This window comes from Gastrolobium bilobum, unplaced genomic scaffold (assembly GCF_033153095.1).
Source record: "Gastrolobium bilobum isolate Gb01-03AN ecotype WA unplaced genomic scaffold, APGP_CSIRO_Gbil_v1 utg1827, whole genome shotgun sequence".
Classification (NCBI taxonomy): Eukaryota; Viridiplantae; Streptophyta; class Magnoliopsida; order Fabales; family Fabaceae; genus Gastrolobium; species Gastrolobium bilobum.
In genome coordinates this window covers 245,633-262,644 of record NW_026898477.1, presented here as the reverse complement: position 1 = coordinate 262,644, position 17,012 = coordinate 245,633, and the positions used below count along the sequence as shown (strand labels likewise).

General features: G+C 32.4%; 1 protein-coding gene across 2 annotated transcripts; it reads left to right on the top strand.

Moving 5' to 3' along the window:
* Nucleotides 1–5,714: 5,714 nt before the first annotated feature.
* On the top strand, nt 5,715–16,985 carry LOC133316631 (sulfate transporter 4.1, chloroplastic-like). 2 transcript variants are annotated; one of them, XM_061518410.1, is made up of 17 exons: nt 5,715–6,091; nt 6,253–6,301; nt 6,828–7,029; nt 7,414–7,582; nt 10,004–10,069; nt 10,153–10,233; nt 11,255–11,362; nt 11,452–11,517; nt 11,824–11,884; nt 12,071–12,198; nt 12,778–12,819; nt 13,506–13,622; nt 13,990–14,041; nt 15,275–15,413; nt 15,489–15,577; nt 16,343–16,419; nt 16,524–16,985. In XM_061518410.1, exons 1-17 carry the CDS (start codon nt 5,762–5,764, stop codon nt 16,848–16,850), a joined length of 2,103 nt encoding a protein of 700 aa, XP_061374394.1. In that variant the 5' UTR covers nt 5,715–5,761; the 3' UTR covers nt 16,851–16,985. The 2 variants fall into 2 exon arrangements, with proteins under 2 accessions (XP_061374394.1, XP_061374393.1); XM_061518409.1 differs by having other exon boundaries at nt 10,153–10,260.
* Nucleotides 16,986–17,012: the final 27 nt, after the last annotated feature.

Genomic DNA, 17,012 nt, shown 5'->3' with positions numbered 1-17,012 from the left:
AAATGGCTTTCATCCCTTGAAACTCAACCATGCGTCCCAAACAACTTGATAATTATAATTGTCTAGGGTAGATGTACATTTACATTCCAAGGGAATAAAACCCCCAAGAGTTTAGAACAAGTAATCTAAAATTGGTATTTAGAAAATCGAGGCATCTATTATATACCTCTTCAGGTTATCTTATAATTTAATTGCCTTTCAAGAAAATTGAGATGTCGTATACAGATATGTCTCAAACCTTATAAATAAAATTGGCAATACGTCCTCTGAGTAGGATTATCATAAACCCATTTAATTGATTGAAAATTGAGAAATCAAATAAAAAGTATATTAAAAGCTGAATTTTTGGTTTAGATTGAATTGATTTTGGTTCAATTTTTAGAATTGATTCAATCCAAACTGAACCGAACTTACACATATATAGTTTTATTTATAAACTTGTCATACTACCTATATTTATATATTTATAAAATTGCTATGCAAGTCATGCTTTTTATGAAAAAAAATACATTTGGGTGAGATAGATTTCAAGTGAACGTAGATAGTCCCGTTAACTTATTAGACCATAAACTTTATCAGTATTATATTATGGCTTATGAGATGTGATCTGATGAGATATTTGATCCTCCGAGTTAGTTTTTATCATATTTATTGTATATTTCATGGTTTATTTACTGCTTTTTTAAAAATAAAAAAAAAATCTAATTTAAATTTAAAACTAAATCGATTAAATAGTAAAATAAAAAATTAATAAAATTGGATTGAGTAATTTTTAAATTAATTTAATTCAATCTACCAACTCTCCCGGTAATTTTCATCACTATCAAATTGATTGAACTATAGGATGATATCTTTTGGGTATCACCTTTTTGTGTGTGTGTGTGGGGTTATCTCCGAGTGTCCTTTGGATTTCCATCACCATCAAATTGATTGAATTAGGCTGCTTTCTTTTGGGCATCTTCATGAAAGATTTCGGTGATGGGCCTACATATTAGGCTCGACAATATTCAATAATATCATGTCTTTAGAGAATTAGAGTTGTCGAACAGATAATGAGTCAGTAGAGGTAAAATGGAATTCATAGTTGAATTTTAGCTCTTATTTGTTCCCTATATCCCTCAAGGCCTCAACAAGAGCATCCTTTGGTGGGGTAAAAGCGAAACCTGGTGGATAATCAAACTTTTGACTATACTTGGTTTGATTATTTAGGTCCAACTTGATCATTAATGAACGGATCTTGATATCCCTATCTTCATGGTGCTTGTTGAGAATATAAATTTTCTATTTCATCTCCACGTCGTGATAAGCATGCTTCTAAGAGGAAGGTGTGCTTGAAGAAGATGTTATCATCTGGGGATTGAATCCTCTTATGCATTAATTAACATGATCATATCACGTGAAAGAGTCTTAAATCATTTATGGATAAATTAATGGTGATGATGCTGTCACTCCTTATTCTAATAACTTTTTTCTCTCTATTACTATTGGCTTGCACATAAACAGCTAGGATTCTCTCAAATGACATAATAATTTTAACTAACATATGAGAGAATATATGCTCTAACATTTCACTGTTTATTAACATGTCATATTCCTCCATAATTTAAATAATGATAAAATATTGCATTGGTTATAAATGAAGTAAGCAAGCAATATATAAATAAAAAAGGCCAATAAATTTAATTTATGAAAATTTTGAGTTGGGAGTTTATTATACTTCTCTTGGCTGCATAATAATGCAATTGATTAGTCCAAGAGAAATTGGATATAACCACGTACAATTCAGTCTGGTCCAAGTGATAATTGAAGGATGATTGCAATATAATTTGTTGTTCTACTACGCAAGATAATATATGTGGGATGATGATTATGATGCTAGAGATGTTAGTATTTGAATAATGAGATTAAGTAAACTAGAAGAATATGGTTATATAGGGGCTTTGAGTTTTTTTTTTTTTTTTTTAGTATATGACCTATATATTCCATCTTAAAATGGGGGCATACGTAGGCTTGGCTCGAATCTCGTACATGTTCATTAACCATCAAAGAAATTTATAAATCTTGAGTTGTTATAAGTCCAATTATATATTTGCCAAATTATATGTACTCGTGATATACATATTTTATTATTAATTAAGTCTTTGTCGTTTAGACTAATATTGGATCAGACTCTTCATCCTAGAGTGAGATTTGCCCATAATCTTTGAAAATGTTGGAAATGGAAAAAATTCAACCCTAACATGATCATATCTTTATATCCTTCTAGGCTTCCACAAGTAAATCGAGTGTAATAACGGGTTGGAATGTTGAACACAACTTGGTGGACTTATTTACTGGCTTAACAGTCTAGACTGACATCAAGCGAAGTAGCTTTCAACAATTGTGTCAATAACAACTGGGTTGAGATTAGACATCATAATTATAGGAGGAACAACTGTTGAAAGTAGTAGAGGTATGTGTAAAAAACATCTGGGAGTGACCAAGAACTTATAAACTCCACATTAGTTGCACATACAACCAATGTGAGACTATATATCTTAACACGCTCCCTCACACGAGAGCCCATTGGGCTTGAAGAGTGGACAATGCAACAGGCCCAGCCTACCTGTGCTAAGAAACGCCACAAGAGAAAGTAGAGGGCGGCGAGACTCTGATACCATGTAAAGAACTTTGAGATACACCACCCCAAAAGCTAACTCTAAGGGTGAGAGTGATCAAGACCTTACAAACTCCACATTAGTTGCACATACAACCAATGTGAGACTATATATCTCAACAGTCTGTAACAATTGTATTCTTGTTAACTTTATTCGTTATTAGTTACAAGATATTCTCAATGTATTGCAACTAGTCTATACCAAGATTACTAAAGAGATATCGGGATCGGATTCTTTATACAAAAAGGTAAAATCTTTATTATTATTTTTTTTGTTACAGGACAAGGACTTGACATTATAAACAATATAATCATATTACCATCAGATATCGTTAATCGTTATCAGATCAATAATTTTATGAACAACACTTTCCACCTAAAAATTTAAATTAAGCTGATAAGTGAGATCACTTTAATAATTTTACATTAATATCCTTAATAAATTTGAGGGCTGCAATAGACTTTTAATTATAAAAATCAAATAGTAAACTTTAATGAGATCAATAATTGCAAATTGCTTACATATCATTGCTTTTGATTAGGGGTGCTAAACAAGCCAGGGGCCTAACAGGGACCTTTGGCTCGGCTCGTGAAGGCCTGAGCTTACATGTCTAAAATTGATTGTCGGACCCAAGCTTGGACTTGCATAAAAGCTCGTTTAATAAAAAGACCTCATGCTCCAATTCAAAAGCTCGGTCTTAGAGCCTCTCAGGCTTGCCAAATATATTTTTTTTTTTAATTTTTTATACTACTTGTGATAGCTCTCTCTCTTCTCAATTTATTTCATCCCATTTTATTAATTAAACAGACTTTTTAAATGATTTTATTTTATATTATGCTATTTGGATATATATTAAATTTACGAATATTTATGGAATTACTAGTGCTGTTAATTGTATATTTTGTTTGGATAATTATTGTTGTCTTATTTTTTTTTAAACAGGCTAAACAAGACTTTTATTTTTTGTAAATGAGCCAGGCCACAGGCTGATATTATATTCGTAACAGGTAACAGGCTAAGGCCAGTCTGACACATTTGATCACAAGCTCGGCCTGTTAAGACCAAAGCTCGGCTCGGCTCGTTAACACCCATACTTTTGATCATTGACACGACTGCAAATAGCCAAATACTTTAAAATTGAGGATACTTGCGAAAAAAGAGATGAAGTTGTTTGAGAAGGTACAGTACTTGCTACACTGACGTTGAGTGAATTTTGGTCAAGTAAAATTTTTGTAATTTTTTTTACATGTATTAAATAGGTATAGTCTAAATATCATTAATAAAAAAAGAAATAGATACAAATTTTTTTACATGAACAGATCATATAAAATTTTAATATGAGAGAATCTATTTAATACATGCATAATATATGCATTAGTTAGAAAAAGTTACAATGGCATCAAGTTATATATAAGTCTTAGTTAAGATTTGTAACATATTTTAACTTTACAATAAGACAACCCGTGTACTCTTAAAATTGTTATTTATGAAAACAAATTAATGATGATTACTAAAAAATCTTGGTGCAGGTATAATGCATTTTCCCTAAATCTTAACCTGGCAGTTCGAACGTCCTTGAAAAGACGTCCAGGTTCATGTCAATAATTCAATACCACTATTATTAGCAAATTTCCACAACAAATAAATATTATTTTTGTCCTGTACGACAACTACATCGCATTCCTGCATCATGAGATTCAACTAAATGCATATTTTATGATAATTGGCAAGTAAATCGTGTGTAATTAGAGACTTAATGTATTAACTTTTTAATTACAAGTTTTATATTAAAAGTTATAAATCAGATAATTATATATATGAAATTTTATTATCTGATATGTAATTTAAAAAGAAGAAGAAGGAAATAAACCCTGAATTCGATAATAAAGACAAACACCTAGTCGCGCACTTCGATCTTTCCTAGGAGCATTCTGCATCAAAATGATTTCCAAAAATGAAATCCCCTAAATATTTTGTCAAAAGGAACAAAAACTAAATTTATTAAATACAAAATACAAATATTTAATACTATCTTAAAATATCAAACGTTTTTCCATGAGAAGTATATTCACCCACAAGGCTTTATATTTACACACTTTCATTTAGTCTCATCTCGTTATAGAGATCATTTTAATTAAAATTAATATTTTTTATTTAAAATATAAATAAAAAAATCTCTCATTTTCTTCTACCATAATTTTTATCATGTATTTTTTTTATTTAAAATAATATAATTTTATATTTTTCAAAAGGATAAACACCAAACTTTTCGTTAGAAAAAAATGTTTATTTTTTTAAAGAATAACCATTTTAATTAAAATTAATAATTTTTATTTAAAATGACACAATTCTATATCTTGATAAATATTAAACTCTTTAGTTATGCAAAAAATTTGTACTTTTGATGGAGAAACACCAAACCCTTTCATTTTATACAAACTTAAGTTATGATTTTATCACATACATGACTTTAATATGACTTTATCGCATAATATTCAATGACTTTATCTTGTTTGTAATAGTTGCAAGACACTAATTTTGTACCTTTCAACATGATTCATATTTGGAAAATTATACTCTTATGTTATATAAGATATATCTCTTATGTCACACTCACATAAAAAGATGTGCCCCTCTTTTTTTTTCTTTTTCTTTTTAAAAAAATTGGTGGACCCTGCTTAATTTATCTCATAACATAAGATAACATCTCTTCCATAACTGGAGAGAAATAAAGCCGTTGATATTTATCCCTTAAATTAAAACAATGTACTTCTTAAACACACTGTTTCTGTCAATGACTTGTGTTGCCAGAAAAGAAAGATGGAAGTTGAATTTTCGCAGGAAAAAACATGGTTAGTGGTTACTTAGCAATTTAAATAAAATAATAAAAATTGGGTTTCCCACTTTCCCCACGTTTCTTCTTTCCTTCTATTCTTCAATTATCATATTGAGATTTCTATGTGGGGCCTTATTCTCATTTTTTCTTTTTCTTTTTTGGTTTTCGTCTTCGAATCTTCAACAAACACCATCTTTCAATTTTAAAACACAATGCGCCACTAGTGCACACTTGCATGCTCTGACCAACCAATGCGCCGGTGGTGCGCATGGAGATAACCTACGCCTCACCAAGTTTCTCCGACCTCGCCACCGTTGCTTCCGCTTCCGCTTCCATGTCATCGCCGGCGACCTCCACCTCCCGCCCCGTAAGGGTCATCCCTTTGCAGCACCCGACCATTACCACGTCGTCTTCGTCTTCGTCGTTGCCGAATGTCGCGTTCTCGCGGTTCGCCACGAGGCTCCGGCGAATGACGTGGCTTGAATGGATCGAATTCTTCCTCCCTTGCTGCCGTTGGATTCGCATCTACAAATGGCGCGAGTATTTTCAGGTCGATCTCATGGCTGGCATCACCGTCGGTGTCATGCTTGTTCCTCAGGTAATACATCCATGGATGCTTGTGTTCTGTTTGGTTGCTGAGAAAACAGAGGAAAATGATTTTTTCTTTTTCTTTCTGAGCTTTTGAATTGCTTGCTCTTTTTTTTTTTTAATTTTTTTATTTATTTAGTTTTGAGTTAACCTTGTTATTTGTTCATGCAGTCTATGTCATATGCAAAGTTAGCTGGGCTTCAACCAATATATGGACTCTGTAAGATTGCTCAACTACTATGCTGTTGATGAATTTTCCTGATATAATTTGAATTAACTTTTGATTTTTCTGATAAGTGGGAAAAAGGTTCCTAGAGGCCAAGAACAACATTTTTGTAATAAGAAATGGGAGAACAGATTAGGACCGGGGGATAAGAAGATTGGTACCATGTTGTACCAAAGGAGTTTGTGCAACAGAAAGTCTTAATTGGTTTTTGACATTTTTAGATTTTGTATCCCACCAGATAGTTTTTGTCAAACCAACTAAATATACACGGACTGAATATACAGTACACCATGTATGACATAGCATGTCCCAAAGTTTTATCCTTATGAATCTTATCTATTATTGATCTAAACAACTGTGATGTTCATGTTATGTTCATATTGATGAAATTCTAGCCTTTTCTCTCACCAGTTGTTTGTCAGTTTCATATTATTTTTCCTACATTTCTAGTTGTTCCTCTTTTACATCCTGAAATTCTCTGTAACACTTGGTTATTAATGTTATTCTCTTTGCAAGGTAGACGCTGGTTTTGTGCCCTTATTTGTGTATGCCATATTTGGGTCTTCTCGCCAGCTTGCAGTTGGCCCAGTAGCATTGGTTTCTCTCTTGGTTTCTAATGTGTTAAGTAGCATAGCTGATCCATCCAGTGAATTATACACAGAGCTGGCAATATTGCTGTCTCTTATGGTTGGGATACTGGAGTGCATAATGGGACTCTTGAGGTATTTTTGCCATTCCTTATTTTTATCAATTTGGCTATGAATCCATGCATGAAATTTTCCTTCATTTTGCTTTCTCTTTCAGGCATCTAATACTCTAACTAAATATAGAATTGTACTTTCTCTTCAGTGTTCATGCATCTGTACATGTACAAGTGATCAAATCATTATTTTGACAAGCCAATGAACATGGCTGTAGTAATGTCATGGTAATTGTAATGGCTTAAATTGCAACATGACTACTTAATGCTGAGACGAGTGATTGGACTCTTAGTTGTAGCAGTTATATGATTCTGCAGACTAACCAATCAGCATCAAGCCTGACTTTTCTTATGAAAGGGATTTTGAGGATAACCTATGTATGTGCTTGTCTTTTGGTTATTTCAGGCTTGGATGGCTGATTCGTTTTATTAGCCATTCGGTGATCTCCGGCTTTACAACTGCTTCAGCTATTGTGATTGGTTTATCTCAAGCGAAATACTTCTTGGGGTATGATATTGACAGAAGTAGCAAGATCATACCACTGGCTAAGAGTATAATAGCTGGAGCAGATAAGGTATGCATTACATGTGAAATTTGAAATATTCAACGGATTTCTTTTGCTAGGTGGTATAACTATCTAGCAAATATTCTGGTAAAACTTAAATTGCACTTTATATAACTATCACAGAAAATTAATCCTTTTGCATCTATTTAATTTTTAACCTTTAGTACATACACTTATAGATGCTTCTGATAACCAAATGGTATAGGAAACCCAAGAAATTAGGAATAAGCTTGATAATAGTTTGATTTTGTAGGGTGAATTATAGGTGGAAATGGGTAGATTGTATCTTTAAGATTTATTTTATTAAGGAAATAACAATTTTACATACAAGAAAATGGAGTTTTAGGGACAATTCAGTGACTGCTTGGGTGTGGTGAACAGCACCTGCCAAATTAGGATTACGGTTTTGATAGGTTCTTGGGTCAATTTATACAAGGGACAATGAGGGCTTTTTTGGAACGGATGCTAACTCTGTCAAAGTAAATTAGGTCTCGGAGGGTCAGAAAATTAAATAAAAGAGAATATTTGAGAAGAAGAAAAATAATTTAAACTCAACATTTATGGTTCCTTTTGCATCATGCTCACACCTAGAATTGGTTGGCCCACACAACCAAGAAGTTGGCAATTTGCTGAAAAACTCAGAATTCAGCATTGAATCTGACTGAATGCATTATGAACATTCAAATTGACCTCATGTAACTCATCCTTAGAGGATTAGGATTGAGGCTTGGTATCATTAAACCCACAAAGAAAACATGGACTCTAAAACAATAGCCAGTAACATCTAAATAATATAAACTAAATTAAATTAATCTGTAGGTCCCTATAATTTCTGAAAATTTTCAAATAAGTTCCTATAGTTTAAAATTGTTAATTGGGTCCTTATTGTTTCAAATAATTCTCTAATTCCATAATTGGAATTATTGGGACCTATCTGAAAATTTCCAAAAAGTATGGGACCTAGAGATTATCAGATTAATTTAAGCTATAGACTAAATTCAAGTATGGCATGAGCAGAAAATACAAAAAATACTAGAATTCCTTGGATTGAATTTGTAAACTTAACTAAAATAACAGCTCACTAGTACTAATAATTCCGTGGGATATCACAATTTGCTTCATAATTATTGGTAAACCAAAATATCAAGACTGTTTGACATTAAAGCTAGCTGATAGGATTCAGATCACGATAAGGAAAAAAATGGAAATAAAAACTTGTATTAATAAAACTGAATCCTATCTCAGGTTCAGTCACAAGATTACAATGTGAGGTCCGAAGGAAATAACGGATGCTGAAATGGAAACTACAAGTAAAGAGAGACAGAGCTGGAAACAATAACGAAATAACCCACAAAGACACCACTACCCAGAGCATTCGAGAGGCCCTGGTTCTCTCCTAAGGTTCCAGCCAATGACCCAAAATTCCAAGATGATCCACAACTGAATTATTCTCTGCTGTATGTAACCGTGGGGTGCTGATTGTGTGACTCAATTCCCTGATATTCCATTCTAACTAACTGCTGACTCAGCATTAGTATTAGGAGCTTGCAATCCTCTACGCCTCTTCCTTGAGTACACCCGCCTAAACTTTTTACTTTATGCCATGTCCTTATCACTAGCTTTCTTGAGACTTGAGCATCATATGTCATTCTAGTAGCAAAGTACTGATGCTAATAATACTAAACAGGTATGCTGAAGTAATATCTATGGGATATTATAAACACCTGTATAATCATAAGTATACTCGGAATTTAAGAGAATTTGTTATTCATAACCTAGGATTTCTTGAAGCTAGTGTATCGTGCGTTATAAATATTTGGCATAAATTGTTCAAGAAGAATATGCAGTTTGATATGAAACCCTTAAAGCTCTGTTTGTTTGAAGGTTTCTGAAGAATGAGTTTACAAATGAAGCTTTTGATATGTTTATGGTTTCTCTGTTTAAAATCTTTCACCGAGTCAGATATTTGTTGCTTCATTTCAAGTTGTGAAGTTGTAGATGTTGGTTGAAAAGTGGAACCGTATTCATGAAATACAAGTTAAAAGGAAAATTTGCATAGTAAATACTAAGTAGTAAAATAAACATGTCTTTATGGTTTGAAATTTAACTTTCAGTAGTTCCGATGTCATCATCCTCTTCTAGTAGGCATTACGGCAATAATTACTGTTAATGTACTAGGTCACGGTGCATGTTGACATATGTTTAATTTCAATTTATCAAATTAATGTGCGCTTTAATATGCATAATATTTTCTTTTCATTTGAGATTCCCATTTTGAACTTCAGCCTGTGATGGTCCTGTTATTTATTAATACTTTTTAAGCACCATTTATGTTCATTTGCGTATTTATTTATTTTCTTTCCTAAGTCGTTCTGGTGTTTTCACTTATCAAACCCCTTTCTTTAACAGAGGAGGTTTTCCCTTTTGTAGTTTTCATGGCCCCCTTTTGTGATGGGATCAGTTACGCTTGCAATACTACTTGTCATGAAGCACCTGGTATGAACCTATCTATGATGTTTGCTATCATACTTATCGTTCTTGTCAACATCCTACTCATTATATTGATGTTATACATACAGGGAAAATCGAGGAAGCACTTGCGATTCTTGAGAGCTTCAGGTCCTCTTACAGCAGTAGTTCTGGGAACAGTTTTTGCAAAAGTATTTCATCCATCATCAATTTCTTTGGTGAGAATCAAATATATGAGATGAGCTTTAATCTGGATAAAGCTATAAAAGTAACGAACCAGGAATGATTACTTGCTGATACCATTGACTAGATTTAGCAATTATCTACTAATATTGAAACTGTTTGTTCTTATACTCCTATAATTGCCCATTCATAAAATTTTGAGAGAATTGCTAAAAAGGATATTCTGAATTTCTGACAATTTGCTTATCTGAGAAAAATTAACCAAAAAAGTGGTTGATCATATTGACTTAACTAACCACTCTTGGTTATGAATGTAATCAGATACATAGTAATCATGTTAATTTGTGTTTTGTTTAATTCTTCTAGAGTGCTTCCAATTATCAAATATAATGCTTTTCTGCATTTTTAATTTTAATTTTGCTGATTTAGTACTAATTTAAACTTAATATTTTTCAAAAACCTTCTTGCTTCCAATTTGCTATGTAAGCATGTATTTGGTTGAAATTGAGATTGATTTTGAAGCCATAGCGCAGATAGAAAAGCATGAAATTATCTGCTAAATGTGACTATTTCCGATGCACTAAACCAATAAAATCAGTATCTAACTTTTTGAATTCGGCTTCATTGAACATTATTATAGACATTAATTTAACCTGTCAATATGTTAATATCTAGTGTTTTGATTCAACTACAAACCCTAATTATATAATCATTTGAATCTATGGTTATTCTATGCTCTGAGAAAATTTTTGTAGCCATTCGTGTGCTCTAATTACCTCCTGAAATTGACAATGTCCCAAGTGAAAAGATGTGCATTGTTATCTGGTCTGATTATTGAGTTTTTGATATTCTAGGAGTGTTAGAGCTGTCATAACTGTTTAAATGTTCTTAATTTACTTCTCTTTTTGTTGTCATATATGAATATTCTTATCTTTTGTAAATGAGAACTATTTATGGTTAAGGTCAACAAATCGTTAACATGTTGATCAAGCTGATACAAATTGACAAATATCAATGGTTTAAAATTAGGTGGGAGATATACCTCAGGGCCTACCAAAATTTTCTGTTCCAAAAGCTTTTGAGTATGCAGAGTCCTTAATTCCAACCGCTTTTCTCATAACTGGTGTGGCTATACTGGTAAGATGTCATTTTTCTCCTATTTGAGTTTAACTAAAATAGTAGCTTGCCAACTTTGTTCTCCAATTACATAAATTTTCAAACTACAGGAATCAGTGGGAATTGCCAAGGCATTAGCAGCGAAGAATGGGTATGAGTTGGATTCAAATCAAGAGGTATATTTCTTTCCTAAATATTCATGACTCCCTGTTGGTTTCTGTTGTATAGAAGTATCTGTAATAAATAATAATGTTATACACCCTGAAAATCTGACTTGTACGGCTCCTGCCTATTATTGGACATGTCTGCCCCCCCACCCCTTTCCAAAAAAAAAAAAAAAATGCAAGAATCTAGTTGGGAGCTAGTTCACTTTGTTAAGTGGTTAGAAGGTTTGGTTGTAGTTATAGGAGAAAAGAAAGACTGGTTTCTGTTTTGTTAAGAAGAAATCTTTCACAACTATTCTTCTGGATATTTTTGGACAGTTATTCGGTCTTGGTGTTTCCAATGTTCTTGGTTCATTCTTTTCAGCATACCCCACTACAGGTATTACTTCTATGGTACTCTGAAAACTTCAATAAGGAGTCAATGTTTTGTAGTTGCGTACTTGGCTTTTGATGCCAAAGCATCAATTGATTTCAAGATTATGATTTTACTCAAGATGAACCTTATTTTTTATTGTAAAAAAAATATATTAAAATATTTTTCATTTCTTTTGGATGAGTAATGCAGGATCCTTTTCAAGGTCAGCTGTTAATCATGAAAGTGGTGCAAAATCTGGAGTATCTGGGATTGTTTCAGGAATTATAATGACCTGTGCTCTTTTGTTTCTAACGCCTTTATTTGAGTACATACCTCAGGTTTGTTTTCAAGTGATTATAGGCCATAGTCCATGTTTAAAATTGTTTTTCCTTGTGTGATCTGTTTTAAACTGGTTCAAACGGAAGTTCCACTTCTATCTGTCACATTTTACAGGTGACATCTGCTGGGATTCAATCCAAAACAGCTAGAATGATATTTGAGCAAATGCTTAAATTTGTCCTGGAAAGATACATGGGAAATCAAGTTGGTCCTCCAAAGATTTGGGACATCTATTTGATCCTTCATGGTGTAAATAATAATCAATTTAAGGACCAAATCAATGTCCTAATATACATCAGAGGACTATATTGATGTCCATTTTAAACATTGAAGGACCAAACCGATGTCCATAATCTTTAGAGGACAACTTGATGTCCCATGAGGACTAGTTTGATGTATTCACTCAATGATATTCAATAGGATATGGCATTAAGACTTAAATTATTTAATTTTTTTTCCTTTCCCTTTTTTTTAATTTTTAATTTTGTTTACTTTATTCGTACTTTGTTACTCAAATTTAAGAGATACATTTTCTTTTCTGGAATGCTGATAATGAATTTTATGTTTACATAATCCAGTGTACTCTTGCTGCCATTGTGATCTCTGCTGTGATAGGTCTGGTAAGAATTCCCCTTTCTGCTGACGGATTAATTTCATATTCAACATCCATGGGTAGTTAGAAGTGATATTTTTGTTCAATAAAGAAAAAGAGGAAGAAGTAACATTACTAGTTTTATGCGGTGGAAAATGGAAAATATAAAAAGTAGGGTTTGTTTCTATCATTGTTCAGACTGTTATGAGATATTCTTTGATATTGATAACATACGTTAATTTAGTTTGGTTTTATTATGAAATCCAATCCACTGCATAGATGCATTTATTTAGTTTTTGGGGAAGGATCCGTTTACAAACTTTTTTTACAATTTTTTTTGCAAATTACACTATGTACTCCCGGAAGTACATAGTGTAACCTAGTGTACTTCCGGGAGTACATAGTATAGTTTGTAAGAGTTTGTAAATATAACCCTCCTCTTAGTTTTTAATGTTAATTCATGTTATTTTAATATGGCTACAACTCTGTTTCATTAATAACTATCTAGTTTGCATGCAATATATTATTGACCAACCCAACTAATCTTATAATTTATTAATTCAAGTAATGGTCTATCGTAGAAAATTTTAGTTTAGCTTCTACATCATTTTAGATGCTTATCTTGTTTGTCTAAATCGACCAAGAAAGTTTTGCTGGTTACCACTTTTTACACATCTAAGCATTTACTCTTAATTTTTGACATGATTTTTTCAGGTAGATTATGATGAGGCCATTTTTTTGTGGCGTGTAGATAAGAAAGATTTTCTTCTTTGGACCATTACTAGTGCTACAACACTCTTTCTTGGGATTGAGATTGGTGTAATTGTTGGGGTGAGTACAAGGTGAAATTTGTTATGCTAATAAGTAATGGATGCATGATACTTGCCTTTTTTTTTTAATTAGAAACTCTTCATATCTTGATGAATCTACTTACTGAGGCCGAAGTCTTTATCTGGGTCATGCATATTCATTGTGGAATCATGTTTCCTAGCTAAAACTTTAGTCCTTCACTGTCTGTTATTTCATTCAAATAAGAAGAAATGGTTATAATTTATAAAATCATTTCTTAGGATATTGGTCTTATTCAAATATAAATAATGTAAATTTATTTCCCTATATTTGACTTGCAAAAATTGTTGCATTTTCCATATGCTAAGATTATAACTACTCTGACTTTCTAAGGGTTTTGAAATTTTAGGTTGGGGTTTCACTTGCTTTTGTCATTCATGAGTCAGCAAATCCACATATTGGTAAGTTGATATATCTGGGTTCAGAGTATGGCATTGTTCATTCCAATTCCATATCTATGTATGGAGTTTGTTGAAATTATAGGAATATATGTATAGAGGGAGGAAAATGAATGCTCAGAATAAGAAAACTATTGATATTGTTGTGAAGGATGTGCTACAAGCTAAAAAACACTAATCCCTATTGATATTATTATTAGGCTCCAAATCCTATTCAAATAAGGAAATAAATCATAAAATATAAAAAATAAGGAAACCATTCCTAAGAGATTGTATAAGAAACAATAAACTATTATAAGATTCAATCAATATATATTATGAAATATTTTTCATATATTCTATCAACCCCCTCAAGGTAAAGCTTACTAAGCTTTAAGCTATCACGTTAGAGACACTATTTAAGCTATCACGTTAGAGACACTATCTTCCTCACGTGAGTAACGAAGAATCATGTCATTCATGTAAGTGTTAATTTGAAAGTAAACTTAGAAACCTACCTTACTGATGACTACCTTGAACCTAAAGTAGTAAGAACAATCTTGGGTATCTATGTATCAGGATATAAGAAAAGTACATTTATAAACTTTGAAAAGAACAATTTTCTGATGAAGAGAAAACTTCCCTATTATAGAACCCATTAGGTGTACCTTAAAAGAATGAAAGTAAGAAACCTTTATGATTCAAGGCAAGTGCATATGGAGTACTGAATTCTACCTCAAAGAAATCACACTAGAATCTTCAATATCAATATAAGAAACTGCAATGGAAACCTATAACATATAAAGGAATGCTAACGGCTCAATACAGAAAAAAGCTAGAGAATGTAATCGGACCATTTGTTTTAGGTTGCAATGGATTATTCCACCGAGTTAAGATGTTTGGATTTGGTAAAGTGTTTGAATTACATCACTTGTTATGTTAATTCATTGGCTCAATTTAATCGGATGCCATGAGGAGTTTATTAAAGTACAGAATTCCAGAAGTTATTTGAAATTCCAATTTTTAAATAAGTATCCGTGCATGCCCATAGTTTTTTTAAGATATAAAAATGCATATTTTTCAAGTTTAATATACCTAAATTTATGACAACTTAGTCTTGCATCTAAATACAACATTAGTCCTTTTATATTTTTCTAGACAGGATTTGAGGATATAATCTCTCTCTCTCTCTCCCCGTGTGTGTGTGTGGTGGAAAATACATTAGTATGCTGATATTATTTTTGGTTTGCTCTGCAGCTGTTTTGGGTCGTTTGCCAGGGACAACAGTTTATAGAAATGTTAAACAATATCCTGAAGCATATACATACAATGGAATTGTAATTGTTCGTGTTGATGCTCCTATTTATTTTGCAAACACAAGTTACATAAAGGACAGGTAACAAGAAATGAGTTGTAATTGACATTTTTCCAATCAAGAGCTTTGTTTAATTCATTTAGAGTTCTCTATCAGGTTACGGGAATTTGAAGTTGATGTTGATAGTTCTACAAGACGTGGACCTGAGGCCGAAAGAATTAATTTTGTGATTCTAGAGATGGCGCGTAAGTCTTGCTTGCCCTGTGTACAAAGAAGCATATGCTGTATTGTTCATGTTTGAGCACTATCATGAAGCTAACATATTTCTGAGCTAGCTGGGAATTTGTTCCTTGAAGCTTTTTCTTTTATTTTTTTTCTTTGTATTATGTCTTTAATGTTATAGTTATTAAAAGTATTTTCCTAGTTAAAGAACAACTAGAAATTTTTGTATTTTCTAAAATGATCTCAAGCCGTCTTTAGAAGCAATCATTGTACTCCACGTTGATACTATCTTTTATTCCTTATCAACCTTTCATAAATATTTTGAAGTTGGTACTGGCTATGTGGTAAGGAATGGTGTTCATTATCTTTGTGGGTGTTGATATTTCTAATAGCTCACTGACTTAAACAATGGTCACAACCTCATTTAATCATGTCATTTGTAAATTTCCATGATAATATTGATACCCCAGGAATACAGTTCCAGATAAATTACATCATAGAGCAAGTTTCTGCACAGTTATGCTCAAAATAGTTTACTAGTTGATTAATAATACAATTATTCTTAATTTTTCGTTTTTGGGATCCTATGCATATGAACTATGAAGTTGTGTGGTATTTTGTATTGTTGCTTTTTATTTTCCTCAGACTTCTGAATTACATGAACAACAATTTACTGAGGTTCTTAAATGTTGTTTTCCACTATATTTGCTCATAAACTCAACAATGAATGTGATAATGATGAAATTTCAGCCTTTTCTGTTCTAAGCATATGGTTATGATTACTGCAGCTGTGACCTACATAGACTCTAGTGCTGTTCAGGCTTTGAAAGACTTGTATCAGGAGTACAAATTACGGGACATTCAGGTAGAATGAGATTTTGGACTTTTAACTATTGTTTGTATTCTTGAAATTATCATTACCAGTCTACAATGTTTCCACCAAACAACTTGGGTTTTTTCTTATTACAGATTGCAATATCCAATCCAAGCCCCGAAGTTCTGCTAACCTTGTCTAGATCCGGTCTGGTGGAGTTGATAGGCAAAGAATGGTACTTTGTGAGAGTACATGATGCTGTTCAAGTTTGCTTGCAGCGTGTTCAAAGCTTGAAAGGGGGATCTAACATTTCACAAACACCACTCTCTTTATCTGAAGACAAATCAAGTTTCTTAGCCCGATTATTGAAAGAGAGAGGGGAGAACCTATCAATTACAGACTTGGAGTCTGGTATTGGCAGGTCTCCACTCTCCAGGGATAGAGATTCTCAACTGGAGCCATTGTTGTCAAAAGAACATTGAAGTTTGCTGTAAAAAAATTGTATTTACCCATTCTTTCAGATAGTTTTCTAATGAATTGGTGAAAACCGGTATAATCAAGCTTACGTGTCTAAAAATGATCAGTGTAGTATTTGATTGGCCAATGGTTGTGAAATGTACCGAGTAAAATTTTAAATTTTTTCT